The 18,081-nt window shown below is 38.9% G+C and overlaps 1 protein-coding gene across 2 annotated transcripts in view; it reads right to left on the minus strand.

Annotated features, from left to right (window-relative positions):
• LOC110980255 (protein tweety homolog 2-like) overlaps positions 1-12,697 on the minus strand; it is a 39,404-nt gene extending 26,707 nt beyond the window's left edge. For both annotated transcript variants that reach the window (XM_022236771.2, XM_022236770.2), the window contains exons 1-4: positions 12,373-12,697; positions 10,298-10,479; positions 3,158-3,269; positions 2,780-3,021 (exon numbers count right to left, since the gene is read on the minus strand). In XM_022236771.2, coding sequence (XP_022092463.2) covers positions 2,780-3,021; positions 3,158-3,269; positions 10,298-10,479; positions 12,373-12,519 — 683 coding nt within the window. In that variant the 5' untranslated portion in view covers positions 12,520-12,697. The remainder of the gene's footprint in view (positions 1-2,779; positions 3,022-3,157; positions 3,270-10,297; positions 10,480-12,372) is intronic.
• Positions 12,698-18,081: the final 5,384 nt, after the last annotated feature.

Consider the following 18,081-nt stretch of genomic DNA (forward strand, 5'->3'; position numbering starts at 1 on the left):
CTTTTTCCCGGGGTTGGATTGCCAGTGTGAAACAACCGTGCATATTCACTGGAAATTGTGTCCCCGGGAGTTACCAAATGGGTCTCGTTACTAGGGTTTTGGTGGGGTACAAAATCCCCGGGATTTTCCTGGGGATTTATTTCTCGGGGATTGGCTCTGCAGTGTGAAAAGGCCTTTGGTTGGCTACCAGTGCAAATCAAATGGAGTCAAATTAATTTAAAGTTTTACGTAAAAGTATTTGCACCCGAAGACTTGATTTCAAACCTTTCTCAACAACGAGGAGAATCCAGTATATTTTTCAACTGATGTATTTTAAAGTACCTAAGAAATAACTTTAAAAAAATAAGCCATGAAAAAAAGAGCACAAAATTGATGGAAAATGATGAAATAATATTGGCTCTCTTCATTCTCTTACCGTTTATAATCACTCCCACCTTTCACTCACTGAAAATAATCTTTAAGTTTGGCTGCATCAATAATGTATAATGAGTACACAATATGTTCGTAGCGAACGTCATATTTGACGGAATTTTGATGACGCTCGAGAATTTTGACAAAAATGCATGACGTTTGAGAAAGCAAAAAACGTCACATGTAGTGCTTGAAAATTCCACGCGCAATGTTCATTTTCCCGTTTATTTTGGAGATATAACAAGGAAGGAGAAGCACACAAATTGATGATAAAAAGAAAATTTCCCATTTTAATTAATGTTTAATCACTACTGGGCTACTAAGTAAATATTTAGGGCCTGCCTGAGTCATAGTGCCCACATTTGATGTTGTTGATGTAAACTGTGTATGGTCATTATCACAAGCTCAATCAATAAAAAGTTTCTGTTGAACTTTTCACCCAAGGGAACATGCAATACATGTATGGGGACTCCAGATGTGAAACTTTGATTCATCGTCATTATCCTGTGCTGTGCAAGGACTTCGTCAATCACATGCAAACCCAACACGTATCCACGTACATGTACACTGAACTCTGGACAATTTGAGTGCTGTCAACCATTTTGAAGGGCAGATAAAAATGTTCAATTCTGGAAATTTTCTGATTGGGGTATCCTTTGTTGACAGCTCACAGGTTTGCTTTTTAACCCTCTGTCAATATTTCTGACAAAAGTTGGACCCCAGATAAAGAACGCTTGAGAGCAGGACAAACACTGCAGCAATGGCTCTGCTCTCCTGTTGGGGTCTCTTGGAAATTGTCAGCACGTACAAACGATGCGTTATTATTGGCAAAACTAAAATATCCAGCCACACGCCAAAATAAATACAATATGTAATTTCTGTTCTTATTATCGCAAATGTCTGGAGTCATACATTGGCCAAACTGAGACCCCCTTATTTGGTATGTGCTATGCACCGGAGGTTGTTTGCCATGTGCACTGGTGAATATTTACACATGTACTTGCAAAAATGGACAGATTGCCAACAAGATCTTAGACAGGTATTACAATCACCAAAGTGTTATTTCTGCAACTACTAAGAACACACCTGACGGTCCTTTCATTATTCTTTTGCCATTACACTAGAACAGAATACTGCACTCGGCAGCTAATACAGACACAAATCGAATGACAATGATGTGTATGTACATGTACATGCAATTTTCACAACAAACCCTTTGCCAAGATTACACGATCACTCAAAAAAATTCCATCATTCCTTGTAACAAAAGGGGAACTTGAAAAAAAAATCAAACCATTCATTTCATTCCTTCATTATAATACCGGTACAGCCAGACAGTTGAAATGCCTATGTGTACGGGTTAGTCTGTCAAATGCAGAACAAGTTATCCATACATGTTTGTGTGTATGTCTGATCTTAGTCTGATTTCTCACATTGTACATGAACATGTCTCTGGCATGCAATGGCTGACTGTACGGCTGACTAAGTCTGGCAGGAGAAAATGAGCGTGTACATCATGTACACTGTATATTGCTACAAATTTAGGGTTCTGTGTTGAGCACACAAGGGCACAGTGCTGCACTACCTGAGACAAAGCGTCAGGTGTTGAACAGTCATACAAGACATGTACATGTATGACAGCATGATGGGCACGGACCTTGTGAACCAGGCAGCCAGACAGTGCATGCACAAAGGTGGAATGATATCATCAAATACAGATTGTTGAGAGACTAGCCTCTGACACAGGTTTGCTTTTTATATATTCTCCATCTTTTTGCATCAATAGTTGGTATTCATCTACATGTACAAGATGAAACTACCCGGTAGAAGATGAACGTAAATACTGATGATGGTTATGTTGGTAAATAATGCTAATGAGCCAAACAGAAAATACAATTTTACAAAAAGACTAGATTTCTTGTTTTTCATTTGGTAAAAAAAATGCGGGAGTGCAGATACTGGTACCTGGGCAACAGTGGCAGCACTATGGGTGTCATATGGGTGCAAAGGCACCCTTTGAAAAGCCGCTCCCACCCACATTTGCACCCAGGAAAACTGTGTCATTTTTTAAGACGGGGCGATCAACCTTTTCATTTTACGACTCCTCGTTATGACCCAGGACAAAAGAAGGATCATTTGCACCCACGTGATTCTGCCTTGCCTCACACTTGCACCCACAGCCATTAAGGTCCGGTGCCGCACCTCCTGGGAAAGAATACCAATTTACATGTACACCTGCTGAACACTGAGCATCCTCCAGAACAAAAGACAATAAAACAAAACACAGGCAAATTGGGACAGTGTCTAAGTGTACGCTGGCCTTTCCCTAACACAATGTGGCAAAGGCGTTTTAAGATTCAATTCTCACCTGATCGTTTCATAATACTGGACTTCTGTGGTGGGTCTGCTGAGATCGAGGTTGTTGCTGTACGCAGCATCAATCTGGCTGACGTTCTTCCCAGCACATCCCACCATGCTTTGCAGAGCCTGCGTCTCCTCCTGCAGCATGCGTTGCCTTGTAAGGTTGGCGATGGGCTCCTGGAAGATTTTCTCAAGACTGTCCACTTTGTCTTTTAGATCCACCGTGATGCCATTGTATATTGTGGTGATCTGGTGATGAAAAAAACATGAAATTTTGTTTACACATAGGATAATGGGAAATTTGTTTTGCATTGTTGTGCAAACTGGTACCACTGAGGACCATTCTTGTAACCCTAAAGCTTGCCTCTATCCTGCTACCACGTACCTCTTTCTCGGTGGTATCTATTGTGCTGTTGACATCCTGTGCCGACTGGACCAAATGCTGCACTCCGGTGGCAGTAGTCTCGTTGCCATACAAACCCCCACCCACAAATGCTCTAAAAGTAGTCAAAAAAGAAAAATATCAGTCACTCCAAGAGGAATGGATCATGCATAGGTGTCATCTCCCTCCAAAAAGTGACGGGGAGAATTAGGTGTAGAGATGGACAGGTAATAGGTTAAACATCCTACTGGTATTATTGTCTTCACAACAAATATAGGCAGTGCCGAATATTCGATCGATTATCAAATATGCGAATATTGTTTTCCAAATTTGACTAGTCAAATACATAATTCATGAAAAGGAAGGGAAAATTTTTGTTTGTTTTAAATGAGAAAAATTGCACTATGGAGGCTTGTTTCTCAAGCACATTCAAATGAAAAGCGACAGAAATCTTAGGATTCAAAAAGTGAATTATTCGTTAAAAAGTTTTTTAAAAATAGAAATTTTCAACAGGGCAAAAAAATATTGTATGTCTGTTTAATCTTGCTACCTGTAAATCGTGGCTGGAGATATTCCTAGAAGTGAGAAGCTATTATAGTCATTAAAATGCAGGGCCTACAAATGTGTGTGTCATTGCAACTGGTTTTGTACATGTATATGTATATGGTTTGTTCGTCAACAATCCGCTAGTCGGCATGATCGAATATTCGGATATTTAGTCAAATTGACTGAACATTCGAACAGTGAATTATTCGAATTGACTCACACCTAAACAACAGGTTGATTTTTCTAGGTAATCTACATGTACCGGTATGCTCAAAATGTACGGTATCCTTGTCACCAGGCAAATTGACCAGTTCTTGTCATCATTCAAACTTGCCCAAGTCAAGTACTTATTTATCCTTCGTTTATACTGATTGGAACCTTCTAAATAAAACTACATGCACATGCAAAGTACCAAATGTGCTTCTCACAAAGGATTGAGTGCTAAATGCACATCTGTAAAACCTTTACAATGTTCTAGTGACGAAACACATTTCCTAAAAAAGCCCTGAGTTGCCAGAAATCTAAGGGTTTGTCTACTTGAGCCATGAGTCACTTTATGCCTCCAAAGCTGTTAATGCACATTTCCTGGTATAATACTGTACATTCACTGAATTGTCCCACCGTACATGTACCTAGAATTTTTCAATTTTGTATGTGTTATTAACCCTAACCCTACATAATACAACAAATTACTACTTGTAGTAAAATGTAGTAATCAGTGCTGCCGCTTGTAAGAGGACATGACCGTATTGTTCTCTGAAGCCATAAAATACAATAGAAAAGACAATGTACCACACAGTGCTGTGGCACTATGAATGCATGGCTTTATTGTTCTCTGTAATAAGTAACAAAGGAAGTAACCAAGCCAGAAGTAGTAATCTGTAGCACTAGGTCCTTAAGGCTTAGGCTATTACTTAGTATTTTACAATGCTGAGTACTGTAATCCAAACAATATGCTTGGCGGTTAGGGTTAATAAGCGTAATACCCCAAAGGTGTTCATTCGAGTATTCCATGAGTAAAGCTGTAGTTGGGATTGCATATACATGTATTTCAATAGACATTTTCAAGGTTCCCTGATAGAAATGACTTGTCCCCACAGTATTTTCAGGCCATGCATGTACAAGTATTTCAGGATTCTAGAGCGGTGGAAGATTTTCGTCCTTGACGACATACCAATTACCATATACACACACTTTCAGGCTAAATACGGGTATATGCAAATAGATGGTAAGCTAAGCTGAAGTAAAATTTTGGCAGTTCAAATACATGTACCAATGTACATGTACACTGTACATGTACATGTTTTAGTACATCTGCACCCAAATCTATGCATACTGTACCCGATACTGTGTCAAAGTTTGTAGACGCATTCCATGAAATTACATGAAAGGGCACTCAGGACATGGCCAATGCTCTCAATATGGTGAGCACAAATATACATGTACTGGTACATGTATACATGTACATGTATGTACATGTACATGTACATGCATGTGTATATGTACACGTACATGTACATGTACGTACGTGCACTGTGTACTGGTACACATACAATGTACATGTATGTACATGTATGTTTTTATGTATGTGTACATGCACATTTGTGTAAGTACATGTACCGTACACCGGTCCAACAGCATGATACATGTACGGTACATATACATCCCTGTGTTGGTATTTGATTTGACTTTACTCTCCCAGGTTCCATACACATCGTTGTTTACTTATGACAGTGATGGTCTGTACTTGTCTAATGATAGTGAATGGCAGATTTTAAAAAGGAAACGTTCTGAAGTTCCAAGCCCTGTTCTACCACTAAAGACAAGATCAGTAACTGTGCGTGTGAATTCACCTTCCTTCTAAAGTTCTAGTTCTACAGTACTGTAGTTTAACATGGAAATTATCTGGGCAGGAAGTTACTCACATACAGTGTATAAGAAGAGCGAGTTTAATAAATGCCCCACATACACATGCCATGACCCTTCCATGTCAGTTATTCAATGTCACTTCATCTCAAAATGGAATGCTTCAAACCAAACTGATACAAACATAAGGCTACCCAAGTAGTATCACACGGTCAAGCCTGCCATCTGGTTTATTTATTCATGGTCAATTGTTAACAAAAGGAGCGTGCATGGACATTGCTCTGTCACTGGGTTGAGTCACTGCGCAGTGCAGTGGATCGTGCATTGTACACATCAAATCATTCAATCCATATAATAAAAAGGTGCAGTCTAGAAAGTTACACAATAGCATGAATTTCTTTACATGCCACGGTTGAATATAATTGATTTCAAAAGTGTAGCACTACTGCAGTAACTAAACAGTGATGGGTTGTCTTCCTGAAACGACATACGTGTACAGTACATGTGCATTTAAAATCTATGGTTCCTGACTTAGTTTCCACAAGTTTATACAGGTACTTGTATACATATGGGTCACTCCATGAAGTTCGGGCAGAGTTTGTGACGGCGTCCCTCATTACATCGGTAACTTTTATTGCCCTTTATTTTCACATTATAACAGATTAAGTCATATCATACAGCAAGGACGAAGCACACCACTACAAAATCCTAGCACGATTTAGAAGAATGTCAATTTAGAATCCACACGCAGGGAAAAAGATGTTTATTTTTACCGATGTAACAAGGGACGCCGTCACAAACTGTGCCCGAATTTCGTGTAATGACCCATATACATGTACATGTATGTGACACACAACTGAGGCAGAATCCACACAGATGTACCCCTGGACTTGAAAACTACTGGAAAGGATGTATCCATGTACATGTATTCAATGTGCCAAATGATATACAGTATACATATCAATAGGATGTCAACGATCAGTATCTCAGCTGAGAGAATATATAGACAGTACAATCAATCAATACACAGTGATTGGATCATCACAAGTGTTTGTGAACTGCAAGCCGCTCTCCCTGGGATGGCCAATTAGCCTGGAGTGTCCTCACAGCATGCTGTGAAGTTGGTATAAGAACTGGCAATTTGAAAGCACTTGAAGTAGGAAAGAGGAAATAAATGACCAGGTTAGATCGTGTACATGTACATTGCATACACTTTGTACATGCAGAGAAAATGCACATGTACATGTATGCACATGCAGGTACATGTACAGTGTACATGTATATGAACTTCATCGACATACCAGGTACAGTGAATTTACTCATCTGGGCAACTGTTTCCGAACAGAAACTTCCAGATGAAATAATCAGGAATATGTACACATGTAGTGGACTTTCATATACCGGTACCATCCACAATTCTGGTTATAAAGCACACAGGAACTTAATTGGTCCAATGATGGGACTGGTACATGTACATGTAGTTTAAATTCTTATTATTATTTGGTTTGGTTTGGTTGGTTTATTTCCATTCATCCATTTATCTTCTTGTGACGTAAAATTACATTGGTTGATGCACATGCTGAACAGTGGAGGCTGGCAGAAGGCTACTGCTTGTACAAGGCCAGGGCCCCCCCCCATTATATACAATTGAATATGATGAGAAAAGATAAGTGAAACAAGAAAAACGTGATAAAGATTATTAATTTAAAGAGGAGAAAAAGGAATTAGTGTGACAGAAAATACTTGGAAACTAAAAGAGCTAATCTTGTACATTTTATCAATGAATTGATTGAAGCATTTAAACAATAATTAAGCCGGTATAGATACACTGTACAAGTCACTTAATTAAGCATTAATTCATTTTAAGTGTAATTTTTAAGGAGGAATTCCTTAAGGTACCTGTATTTTTTAAATTCTGATACTGTACTTTGATTACTTAACATGTACACTGTACACCCCCCCTGTATGACGTGTACATGCATGTCCCATACAGTCATGCTTCTAATTAATTAATGATAGTCAACTGATGAGCAGAAGATTTCTGGCTAAAACTGAAAAATTAGTTAATGATAGTCAACTGATGAGCAGAAGATTTCTGGCTAAAACTGAAAAATTAGTTAATGATAGTCGACTGATGAGCAGAAGATTTCTGGCTAAAACTGAAACATTAGTTAATGATAGTCAACTGATGAGCAGAAGATTTCTGGCTAAAACTGAAACATTAGTTAATGATAGTCAACTGATGAGCAGAAGATTTCTGGCTAAAACTGAAACATTAATTAATGATGGTCAACTGATGAGAAGATGATTTCTGGCTAAAACTGAAACGTTAGTCAATGATAGTCAACTGATGAGCAGAAGATTTCTGGCTAAAACTGAAACATTAGTTAATGATAGTCAACTGATGAGCAGAAGATTTCTGGCTAAAATTGGAACAGATAATAATACACCTCTCCAAGTTCAAAACAATTCAATTTTAAAGAAATGGAACTTTGATTTTGGTGAGCATCTGGAATTTACATTTTGATCTGTGAAATGTCTCGCAAGCAATATACCGTACATGTACATTTTATGTGTATGTTTATTGTATGTTTGTGTGAGCTCACACCACAAAATTGTTGTGATACGTAAATAGCAAAGCCAGCCTTGCAAAACGTTGTTCTTAAAGTTAAACATCAAACCACACTGTCCACTCTCCAAGCACTGCAAGTACATGTACTTTAAGACGTGAAAACTGACAGTTTTGGGTTACCTACACAGTAGGAAGAATGGACAGAAATGCATTTTTCATAGTTGTTGTAAACCTGTGCTGGAATCGTTTTAAATACAAGCACACGTAGTAAGGATTACTGGAGACATTGCAAAAGTGTTGCTTTGATCTACACACTGGCATTCAAGGCCATAAATGTACCATACCTGAAATGAGTTCCAAAAACAAAGCTGTACAACCTTTTCCATGTATATTAACTCCAAAGGGTCAGACTTGAATGATTTTGTCTTAAATGTACATGTAATTGCATGACTACATTTTTGGGTTACGGTATGCCTTCCGGGTGCTTGCCATCTAAAATATTGTAACATGTAGTCTTAATGGTGCTGTTAAATTCTGGAATGTTTGCAAAGGTTTAACAAACCAGATAAGCCATCTATTGAATAACTATTTTGATAATATACATGTAGTCAGTTCTCTGAAAGACACACAAAGGGCATTGCTGGGAGCATATGTTTGGGTACCTGTATATTATTGTTAACATATTTTGCAAGTTCTGTACTGGTGCCATAACTCCAGTACAAACAAACAAAAGCTGTGGTCCTTGTCCCAGGAAAAGTGGTTTGAGGTCCTTTTAAAGTCCAAGGGTGGCCAACATGGCCAAGAAAACATAAATTTAGTGACAGATTGGCTAAGGAAACTTCTAAAAATAAACGTACAGCTGGTCAAGATATTGATCACAGATTCAACTACGAATAAGGTACTGGCACATGTACATTGTACACACATCGTTACTTGCAGAATGCAACAATTTGCACATGTATACACACATGGACATGTACAACAAATTTCACAACTGCATATAATGGTGACAGACTCTACATGTACATGTGCATGTAACTGGCTGGATCATTATCTACTACATTCTTACATGTATGTAAGGTTAAAGTGTACTGTGAGCAAATTTTTATGTGACAATAAAACGTGAAAATGCCTGCAATTACTTAAAGTGGCGAGTTAGCTACATGATAAGAATACTGCATTTTAGGTTGATTAGCGCTGCACGCAAATGCAATGTTCAGCAAAGTGATTTTGATGTCAAGATTTATTTGCAGCCCATGGCACTTGAGTTGAAAATGTGTTCTGGGCTAGAGGGGCCTCTCAATGCATCTCTAGGGAAAAATTCCAATTTCTTCAGTTTCACTCAATAAACAATGTTTAAAAACCCTCACATATCAGTAAGTGTAATCAACTGTAGATGCACCATCCTATTTACTTTAGGCAAGTAGATTCAAATTACTTGCTACCGACTACAATTTTGTTTTCAATGGAGGTTTTGCGTTGCTGGTGTCTTCACGGTGTCTCAGAGGCTGTTTTTGTTTCTTCAATTTAGTTACAACAAATGTGCAAAAGGTTTAGTCGAGCGTATCGCAGCGATACAAACCTTCTGCCCTCTGGGGACGAGTTAATGCATTTATCAGGTTTATAAAGGAAAAATCCATCGGTGATTTGGAAAAACTGAAGTACAGGTACGGTAGAATGGGAAATCATCCACTCTATGAAACAGGCAAAACACTGACGAGGATAGAGGTAAGGCAATTCCATCCTGCCTTACATAGAGAATCTTTGTAAATTCACTAAAATCGATACACGGAAATTTCCACCGTACTTATGGAAAATTCGATCATGCGAAAGAGCTTTTCTGACATATGGGGGAAAAGACAAAACACCTAATACTGGCTCCATTCCAAGAAGCAATATACACATTGAATGGTGAGGGAAAGCAACGCCACCAACACTAGCGCGCACACTGTACAGCGTGTATAATTGGAATCCTTCTGACTCATTCAAGATGGGAATCCAATGGAAAATTCCTTGCTCTTTTAAAACAAGACTGGGACACCCAAGGCCACAGATGATTCGATTCCTGCCTGGGCTCGACGAAGCAGATTTTACGGAGTTAGATTTGGGGCTAACTTAAGGGACAGGAATTGTCGGGTTGAAGGCAGCAGCATACTCACGCGCTGAGTAACGCCAGCGTAATTATCATCCACTTCAAACATTGTGTCTTCTTCTGTCTGTTGGGCGCAGGATGAGCCCGTCGTTTCCTATTCTTACAGCAGTGGCATGTTCCGTAGAGGATGACAAACAACAGGCTGGCCAGTAGCCACAACACTGGGATTGCACCCCAGAAGATGAGCGTCTGCAAAACAATAGGAAAAGATTGCCCTCTGAACAGACACTCGCAATGTTGGACCAATTATGCAGTGCCACAGCATAGAGGACCATCATAACACTGAATGCAAGAGGGAGTGGGACCGGTTATCAATGATTATTCCTCAGTCATCCAGAACACAGATTTCTATCAAGTTCCTAGCTCCTAAACATCACATCTTGCAACCCCAAACTACATGTAACATTACTGTCACATGTATTAGACTTATTTGTAAAATCGGAAATTTTGTTCTAATTTTTTATGGCCAATGCTGCATAACAACCATCTTTCACATTCAAGTCGACGATACATATTTTAAAAATATATGCAACGACTTTAAAGAATTCTAAAAGCACATGGAAATTGGTGGTGTGAAGTTAGTTCATTATTCCTTGTTTAACGTTTGACATTCAACGTTGAACAAGTAACTGTTTGAAGTTCAACGTTGAGTAAGTAACTGTTTGACATTCGGCGACCACTCCAGATGCATGTACCTAGAAACGATGGAATGCAAAAGAAACAAAAAAAAAACTGTGCCACCAACATTTCAGGGCTTGTTTGACCCCCCAAAACCCATGTCCCGGGTTGCCAGGAGTCGTCGCTGATTGAGACGAACAAAGACATCAGATTCGATGTAATCTCTAGGCGGGGCATAGGTATTTCATTTTAATTTAAGGAAAGTGTGGTGTGAAGCATTCACTTTCCTACTCTGGTTTGCAAGCAAAGAACTCCACAGACAAGACTTTAGTCAAAGCTGTTTTGACCCTGGAAAACTGCATCGCCCTGGTTGAAATGGAGGTAACGGGGGTCACCAAAGTGTACAGAAACACTTTGAAAATAAGTTTAGGGCTTTTTGATGCATACATGTATTAATTATTATTTCGATTGACTGAAATAGTTTGGATGAAAACAGCAGATATAAATGACCGTTTTCAACCAAATAATTATAATGCCGTAAAAAGATTTCGCCTACATTTCTGGGCTTGTTTGATCCCAAAAAACCCTATGCCCCAGGTTGCCTCTGTGGGAGAGAGTTGTGTGTGTATACATCATTGTGAAATGGCATGTACATGTACATGTACAATGTAAATAAGGTACATGTGAACGGATGTGCAAGGTGGTGCAGTTTGGGATTTTTTGTCCCGTTTAGGCTCCGTCATTTCTAGGGGTGTGGCACCCTGAATGTCAGTGTTACTTGTTCAGCACTGAATGTCGCCAGTTGAATGAGGAAAGAGGAACCAACTTCACATCGGTGTGGAAATTTGTGAGTTCTGCTCAGTACACTGTATGCATAATGCTGAAGTCACCACACTAAAATTCTGTTTACATTTGTACAGTGGCCCCGTGCTGGGAAAGCCATAAAAAAAATCTCTTGAAAAGTTAGTGCTTCAGAGAATTTTAGAAAAAGAATTCAATCACATCTACACTACCCACTAAGCACTATACCTGCAGGCCGTGCAGCTCCACCAACTATGCATTTTACATGAATGATTTACTTTACTTTACTTCTTTCAACTACTGACGTAGAACTAAGTTAAAAAAAATTCATCATATTCTTCTTTATGCCTAGCACTTACAAAGAAATAACCAAAAAAACTGCAATTGAAAAGCGAAAGAGGCCCCGCCCATTCAAGCGCAGCTGAAAAGTGTACTGTAATCACAATGAACAATACTAACAGTGCATTAGCACGGCCGTGGGCGAGTAATCAATACAGATTTCACTATGATTCATCAACGAACGGTTTGACCATATTTAGACGGTAGAATACTTCCCGATTTCAATTCAAATTCCTTCGGTTTTTAAACAACGTATTCGACATTACAACTTTTTAACCTAGAAACATTCCTGCTCCTCTTAAAACAAAGCAAAATTGAAGTTACCTGGATGTATTTAGGATCTTCGGGGTTAAACGTAGAACTGTACTTTTCGAAGCCCCGGTACGAGACGTGTGGCCAACTGTGAAAAAATTCCGTCAGCCAAGATGGCACAAATTCGTCGGAGTATTTGTTGTTAACCAAGTGCCACATGATTGCTCACGAGTGGAACTCTCTCTTGTAATCCATGGATCTTTATTAAGTTGTCATTTTAAAAGCCACACTCAACACGACCTACATAAATTTCCAATGTTCACGTATTTTTATCCATCACGCAGTATAGTACTTCACGCCAACCATCACTTGCACTGACCACTTATTTGGGAGCCGGAGCTAGCTACGCTAGATTGCTACACAGCATACTGGCACGTACAGCGCATGCGCGAGCTCAAAACGCGTAATTTAAACAAGAGGGCGCAAATCCACACCGTAGACCATGCATGCGGCCCGGCCCGGTAAAATTACTGGTGATGATAGATAGCCGATTGGTTACAGCTGAATGAAACAGAGATGTATGAAAAGCTTGGCTAACCGAGTAACATCATGGCTGCCAGCAGTATAAATTCATTATTTTTTCCACATCAGATAACAAGGATGTCAGTATAATCACGAATATTGATATCATCTTTACATCAATAATGTCCCATATGACTGAAACGGAACCGGTAAGATAAACAAATACAGAGAGATACGATGTGGAAAGAGATCCCCAAGAAGCAAGGCTTGTCATCCCCTTGAACTAAAGACGTTAGAATTAGCTAAGTTATAACAACGACAAATAAAAATAACATACAAAATGACATTCAAATACCAATATCCAGGATTACAGGAATTAAGGGTTCTGCAGTGGTAACCCATTAGAGTAATTACTCAGAGCTTGAATAGTTGGATAGAAGGAAGGTCTTCAGCTTAAATTTAAACACAGGAAGACGGCGGGTAAGGAATCCAGAACTTGGGGCCTTAATGTTGGATTGTCTTATGGAATGTCGTAATTCGTGCAAAGGAGCTATGAAATTCTTCACACTGCCGGGTAAAAAAGTTTTTTAATTCATTCTTTGGATGTGATTAGTAGCACGATTTCCCAACGCCAAGATCCAAAAGTTCAAATACAGTAATATCAAAGTATTATAAAGCATAAACAGGATTTCTTGTGGGAAATGGCTTTGAGTTTATATAAAACACCGACGTTTCTGGAAACAGTGGTACAAGTGTGATTAATGTGATGGTTCCAAAATAGTTTAGGTTCTTACAAACCGAAGAATTTTACACAATCAGAATGAAGTACAAGTAAAATATCAATATGGATGTTTGGTGGGTGTAACCCTGTTTTGTTACTAAATAATAAACATGTAGTTTTCTTAATGTTAAGGGATAACTTATTCACTTTAAACCGTTTAGAGGTTTGAGTAATTCTTGGTTTACCAAATCGGTGAGATTGTTGATATCATTGTGACTAAGAAAAAGGTCACTATCATCAAGAAGCATAATAAATGAGAACAAATCCGAAAAATTACTAAAATCATTTACGAAGATAAAAAACAGAAGAGGACCAAGTATTGATCCTTGAGGAACACCATAAGATATTTTGCTAAGAGAGGATTGATATCCATCAAGAAATACAAATTGTTGGCGATTAGACAAGTAGCTTTTAAACCACTCCAGAGGAACACCTCTGATTCCGTAACAAGCAAGTTTGGATAAGAGAATATCGTAGATGATTGTGTTGAATGCCTTGGAAAGGACTAAGAAAATCCCAAGAGCATTTTTAGAAGAGTCAAGAGCAGTTGTGATTCTGTCAATTAATTTAATGATCGCAAGAGATATGGGATAATTTTCTCTAAATCCGTTTTGGCAATCAGCTTTTATTTAAGAATTTAACGACACGACTGTAAACAAGACATTCTAGAAATTTTTGAAAAGGTGGCTAAAATCAAGATTGGTCTGTAGTTACTAACATGTTCAGAATTACCAATCTTGAAAACAGGAATAACTTTGGCTATCTTCCTTTTTCAGGAAATGTTCCTGTTGTTATCGATATGTTATTTTTTTTAGTTAAATGCCTGGAAATAGAACAAATTGTATTACTGGTAATCACATCGTGACCAAAACTTTTCTTCTTCGGTAACTTATAAACAACGTCTATATGACTTCTTCTTCAGGCACCGGGGCAAGAAAAATAAAGTTTAAATTTGGATTTGGTAAATAATCAGAAAAGTTAGAGGTTGTTGGGGGGATTTTATCGTTCAGAGTATTTCCAATTGCAGTGAAATAATGATAAAACTGACCAGCTATACTGTACAGCGGGGCTCATCCAAGATGTTGCCATCAATGTTGATTCTATTTATAGAATGTTGTGTATTATTACCTATTACATGTACATTGTTAATTAGTTTCCAGGTTGTCCGGATTTCATTTTATGTTGCATGAATTGCTCAGCAAAATAATTTCGTCTAGCCTCTCTTTAGGACATTAGTCAGAATGTTTTTGCATCGCACATTTTTATTTAGTTCGGTTACTATCTTTGCGGTGTGATACATACCTATGGTAGAGCTTGCTCTCATGGTGAATTAATTTGCATAGGTTGATAGTGATCCCTGGAGATTTGAGGATCTCTTTCTTGAGACAGGAACGTGCTTGTCAATAGATAACTTTAACACATCCATAAAATTACCAAAAGCTGTATATAAATCGGAAGCAGGGATGGCTTCTGTCCAGTTAATAGAAGTGAGATCACTATTGATATTAATTATCTTTTCTCGAGTATATTTCCGAGTACACGGTGCCCTTTGATTGGTGGATTAACAGCCAATGGGGAAGGTGTGAATATCGGAAAATGATCCGAGATATAAGATACCAAAATACTAGCATCTGAAAGTTGTAGGGTATTAGAAAAAATACCTATAAGGGTTGCAGATGTATGAGTGACCGTTGTTGGTTTATTCATAAGTGGGGCAAAATGAGACGAGTAGATGATGTCTAGAAATTGTTAGTATTGTTAACATTCAGAAGATTAAGGTTGAAATCACCACAGAGCAAGGAAGGTTTGTTTTCTTTCGCAATTAGCTCAAGAATGCTTAGATAACGTATAATGAATTGATTAAAACTACCATTAGGAGGTTTATAAATCACACCAACAAGAACATTTTTGCTCTGTTAAGGGGTATCAATTTCAACAAACATACATTCCAATGAATCATTTTCAATGTCATCTAATTTACGTCCCGTAATATACTGGAAATCTGACGACAAATACAAGGTAATGCCTCCTCCCATTTTTCCTTCCCTATGTTTTCCAAGGTGTATCCAGATATATTCAGATTAAATGCTTGGCTAGAGTTGGCAATGAGCCAAGTTTCAGTTAATCCAATGATGCATAATTTCCGATTTAATAAATTCAAAGAAGTTTTTAAGTCATCGATATCTTTACATAAGCTTCTAACATTGAGATGTAGGAGAGAAAAGTTATCAACAACTTCGTGGAGGAAAAAATCCACAAATTTGTCTAGAGAAAAATAGTTGGTTTGGTTCATTCGGAGAAAAGTATTTTCATCTGTAGACTGGGCTTTAGTAAATGCATCAAAATAAAAAAGGCTTTGTAAAGTCAGAAGCTGAGTGGCTGAGTGGCTAGACTGGCTCCGGAGACGTTTTGAGAAAAAAAAACATGTCTTGTTTGCTGGCTCCGAATCGGTGGAAAGTGGGGCCAATTTTTCCTGACTGAAATATGCTGAATAGAAAGTTAGTTTTTGTCATGGCTGCTAACCGTTTCAGTGGGAAGTTTTGAGTGCAAGTGTCTCCCTGACAGTTTGCCAACTAGTCTGTGAAAAGTTGAGACATTTGATCGGTGGAAAGTTAGAAAAACTAATACATGTATTATCTCATGAGACACGTATGCAGGTGTTTACTGGTAACTGCCATATAGGGGCAACTAGGGCAGTCTGAGGTCCGGCTAGGGTTACATGAAGACGAGAGACGGAAAAAAGACAGGGAAACAATTAACAGAGTCTGAAGCGGGTTTTGGTGAACCGAACCATGAACTTGTTATTTCAGCTCTGGTAAGCGTTTTCGTGACTTCGGTTATGCCTCTGTGAAATCATTGTTTCGACCAAATCAAGGACCGAAGGTTGGAGTTGGGTCAGCGCTGGTTCGAAATGGCGGAAAATAAGCAGATACGTTTTGTCGCTCCTCAAATGAGGGAAGTATATATTTCCAAATTTATTGTGACATGCAGCGAATGTAAGAGGTTAATTTTTCTAGAATGTACGTGGAATTAGAGATAAGCACTGAGAAACATGCCGAATACAGAGTGAAATGATGCCCAGCAACAGTGTCGTCTGCTGCTTTGTTGCGCTTGCCTTTGACAGGTGACACAACCGTTTCTGGTTCTTCGTTTTTGTGGACCGCAATTAACATTTTCCCAGTCATTTTTTGACGTCTCAAATATAGTTCTGGTTAGGGGTCGCCAAAACACGCCCAAGGTTGGCGTAGTGGTTCTTTCCTCGCCTTCCACTTCTAAGTTCCCAGCTAGACACGCAATGGCGCAACCATCGAGAAGAAAGGTGGTCCTTCTTTTCCTTTAATTTCGGTATCCATTTTTTTGAAGGAAATCAAAATCCCTACTGTGCTCTCCATTAATCGGGCAAACATATCTGATGAAAATGGCTTGTAGTCTCTTTTCCTGCAATCTTCCCCATATTGACCGGACGCAACCGTACGCCTACCAAGGGACCCGCCCCTCTCAGTAGCTGCCACACGTCCCAACTTATTGGTCTCTCTTTCAACGTGTAGGTTGCGACATTTCAACAGAGGGCGATATACAACCAATTCTACTCGTCGGCTGGCTGTGCAACTGAGGCCGTGTCCGAATCACTTGGCTACGGCCGGAAATTTCGCAAGAGTCTATGGCAGTGGGGGCAGTTAGTCCCCATTAAGTCGTGTATAAATTCCGGCCGTAGCCCGGTGATTCGGACAAGGCCTTACTTTGGGTCAATGATGACTGAAATGCAAATTATGGGAGCATCGAGGGCCATGCAGGAAAACATATCGAAAGGATGAGATTAATAAAAATAAGGAATAAACATTTTTTTAAAGAGAGGGGGCGCAAATGAGGGCTGGCTACGTTAGTGTGGAAAAGGAAGTTCAACCTGATTGTTGACATTCGCCGATACCAACTTGAGGGAAGCGCGGCCAGTCGTTATTCCGTTAAGACTTAATTTAAATACATAGATTAAACATTACCGCCAACTTTCCTGAACGCCACTGTTCACAAAGAGATGTCTGAGCTGTGAGTTCACTGCAGCTGGTTTGTGTAACTAGATTTTGGCTTTTGGTGTAAAAATAGAAGTCAATATTTCCCAAACATGCAGACGCAGTTGCATTTACCATTAAGACGGGAGACGTCTCTACAACTGTCAACAAATTTTGTGACCATGTGGTGATCAGGAGCGAAGGAGAGAAATAAAAATCAGAAGTGTGAAAGGATTGCTTGTAAAAAAATGACCCAATCTGGATCGCATACAATATCCAATAAAACAACGCATTAGCCACTTCAATTTTGGGACCCTTATGGAAATATCCTGTATACATGTAAGTGGCTTTTGAGGATTATCCCAGATGAAATCGGCCTCTAAATGCGAAGGTTTTGTCAGTGTTGATTTCATCTGAATAAATAATAATAAAGCACAACACTACGCAAGCAACTGCACATCACTCGAATGA

Source organism: Acanthaster planci, linkage group LG07 (assembly GCF_054643075.1).
Source record: "Acanthaster planci isolate LZ-2023a linkage group LG07, COTS_SCS, whole genome shotgun sequence".
In the NCBI taxonomy this organism is placed as follows: domain Eukaryota; kingdom Metazoa; phylum Echinodermata; class Asteroidea; order Valvatida; family Acanthasteridae; genus Acanthaster; species Acanthaster planci.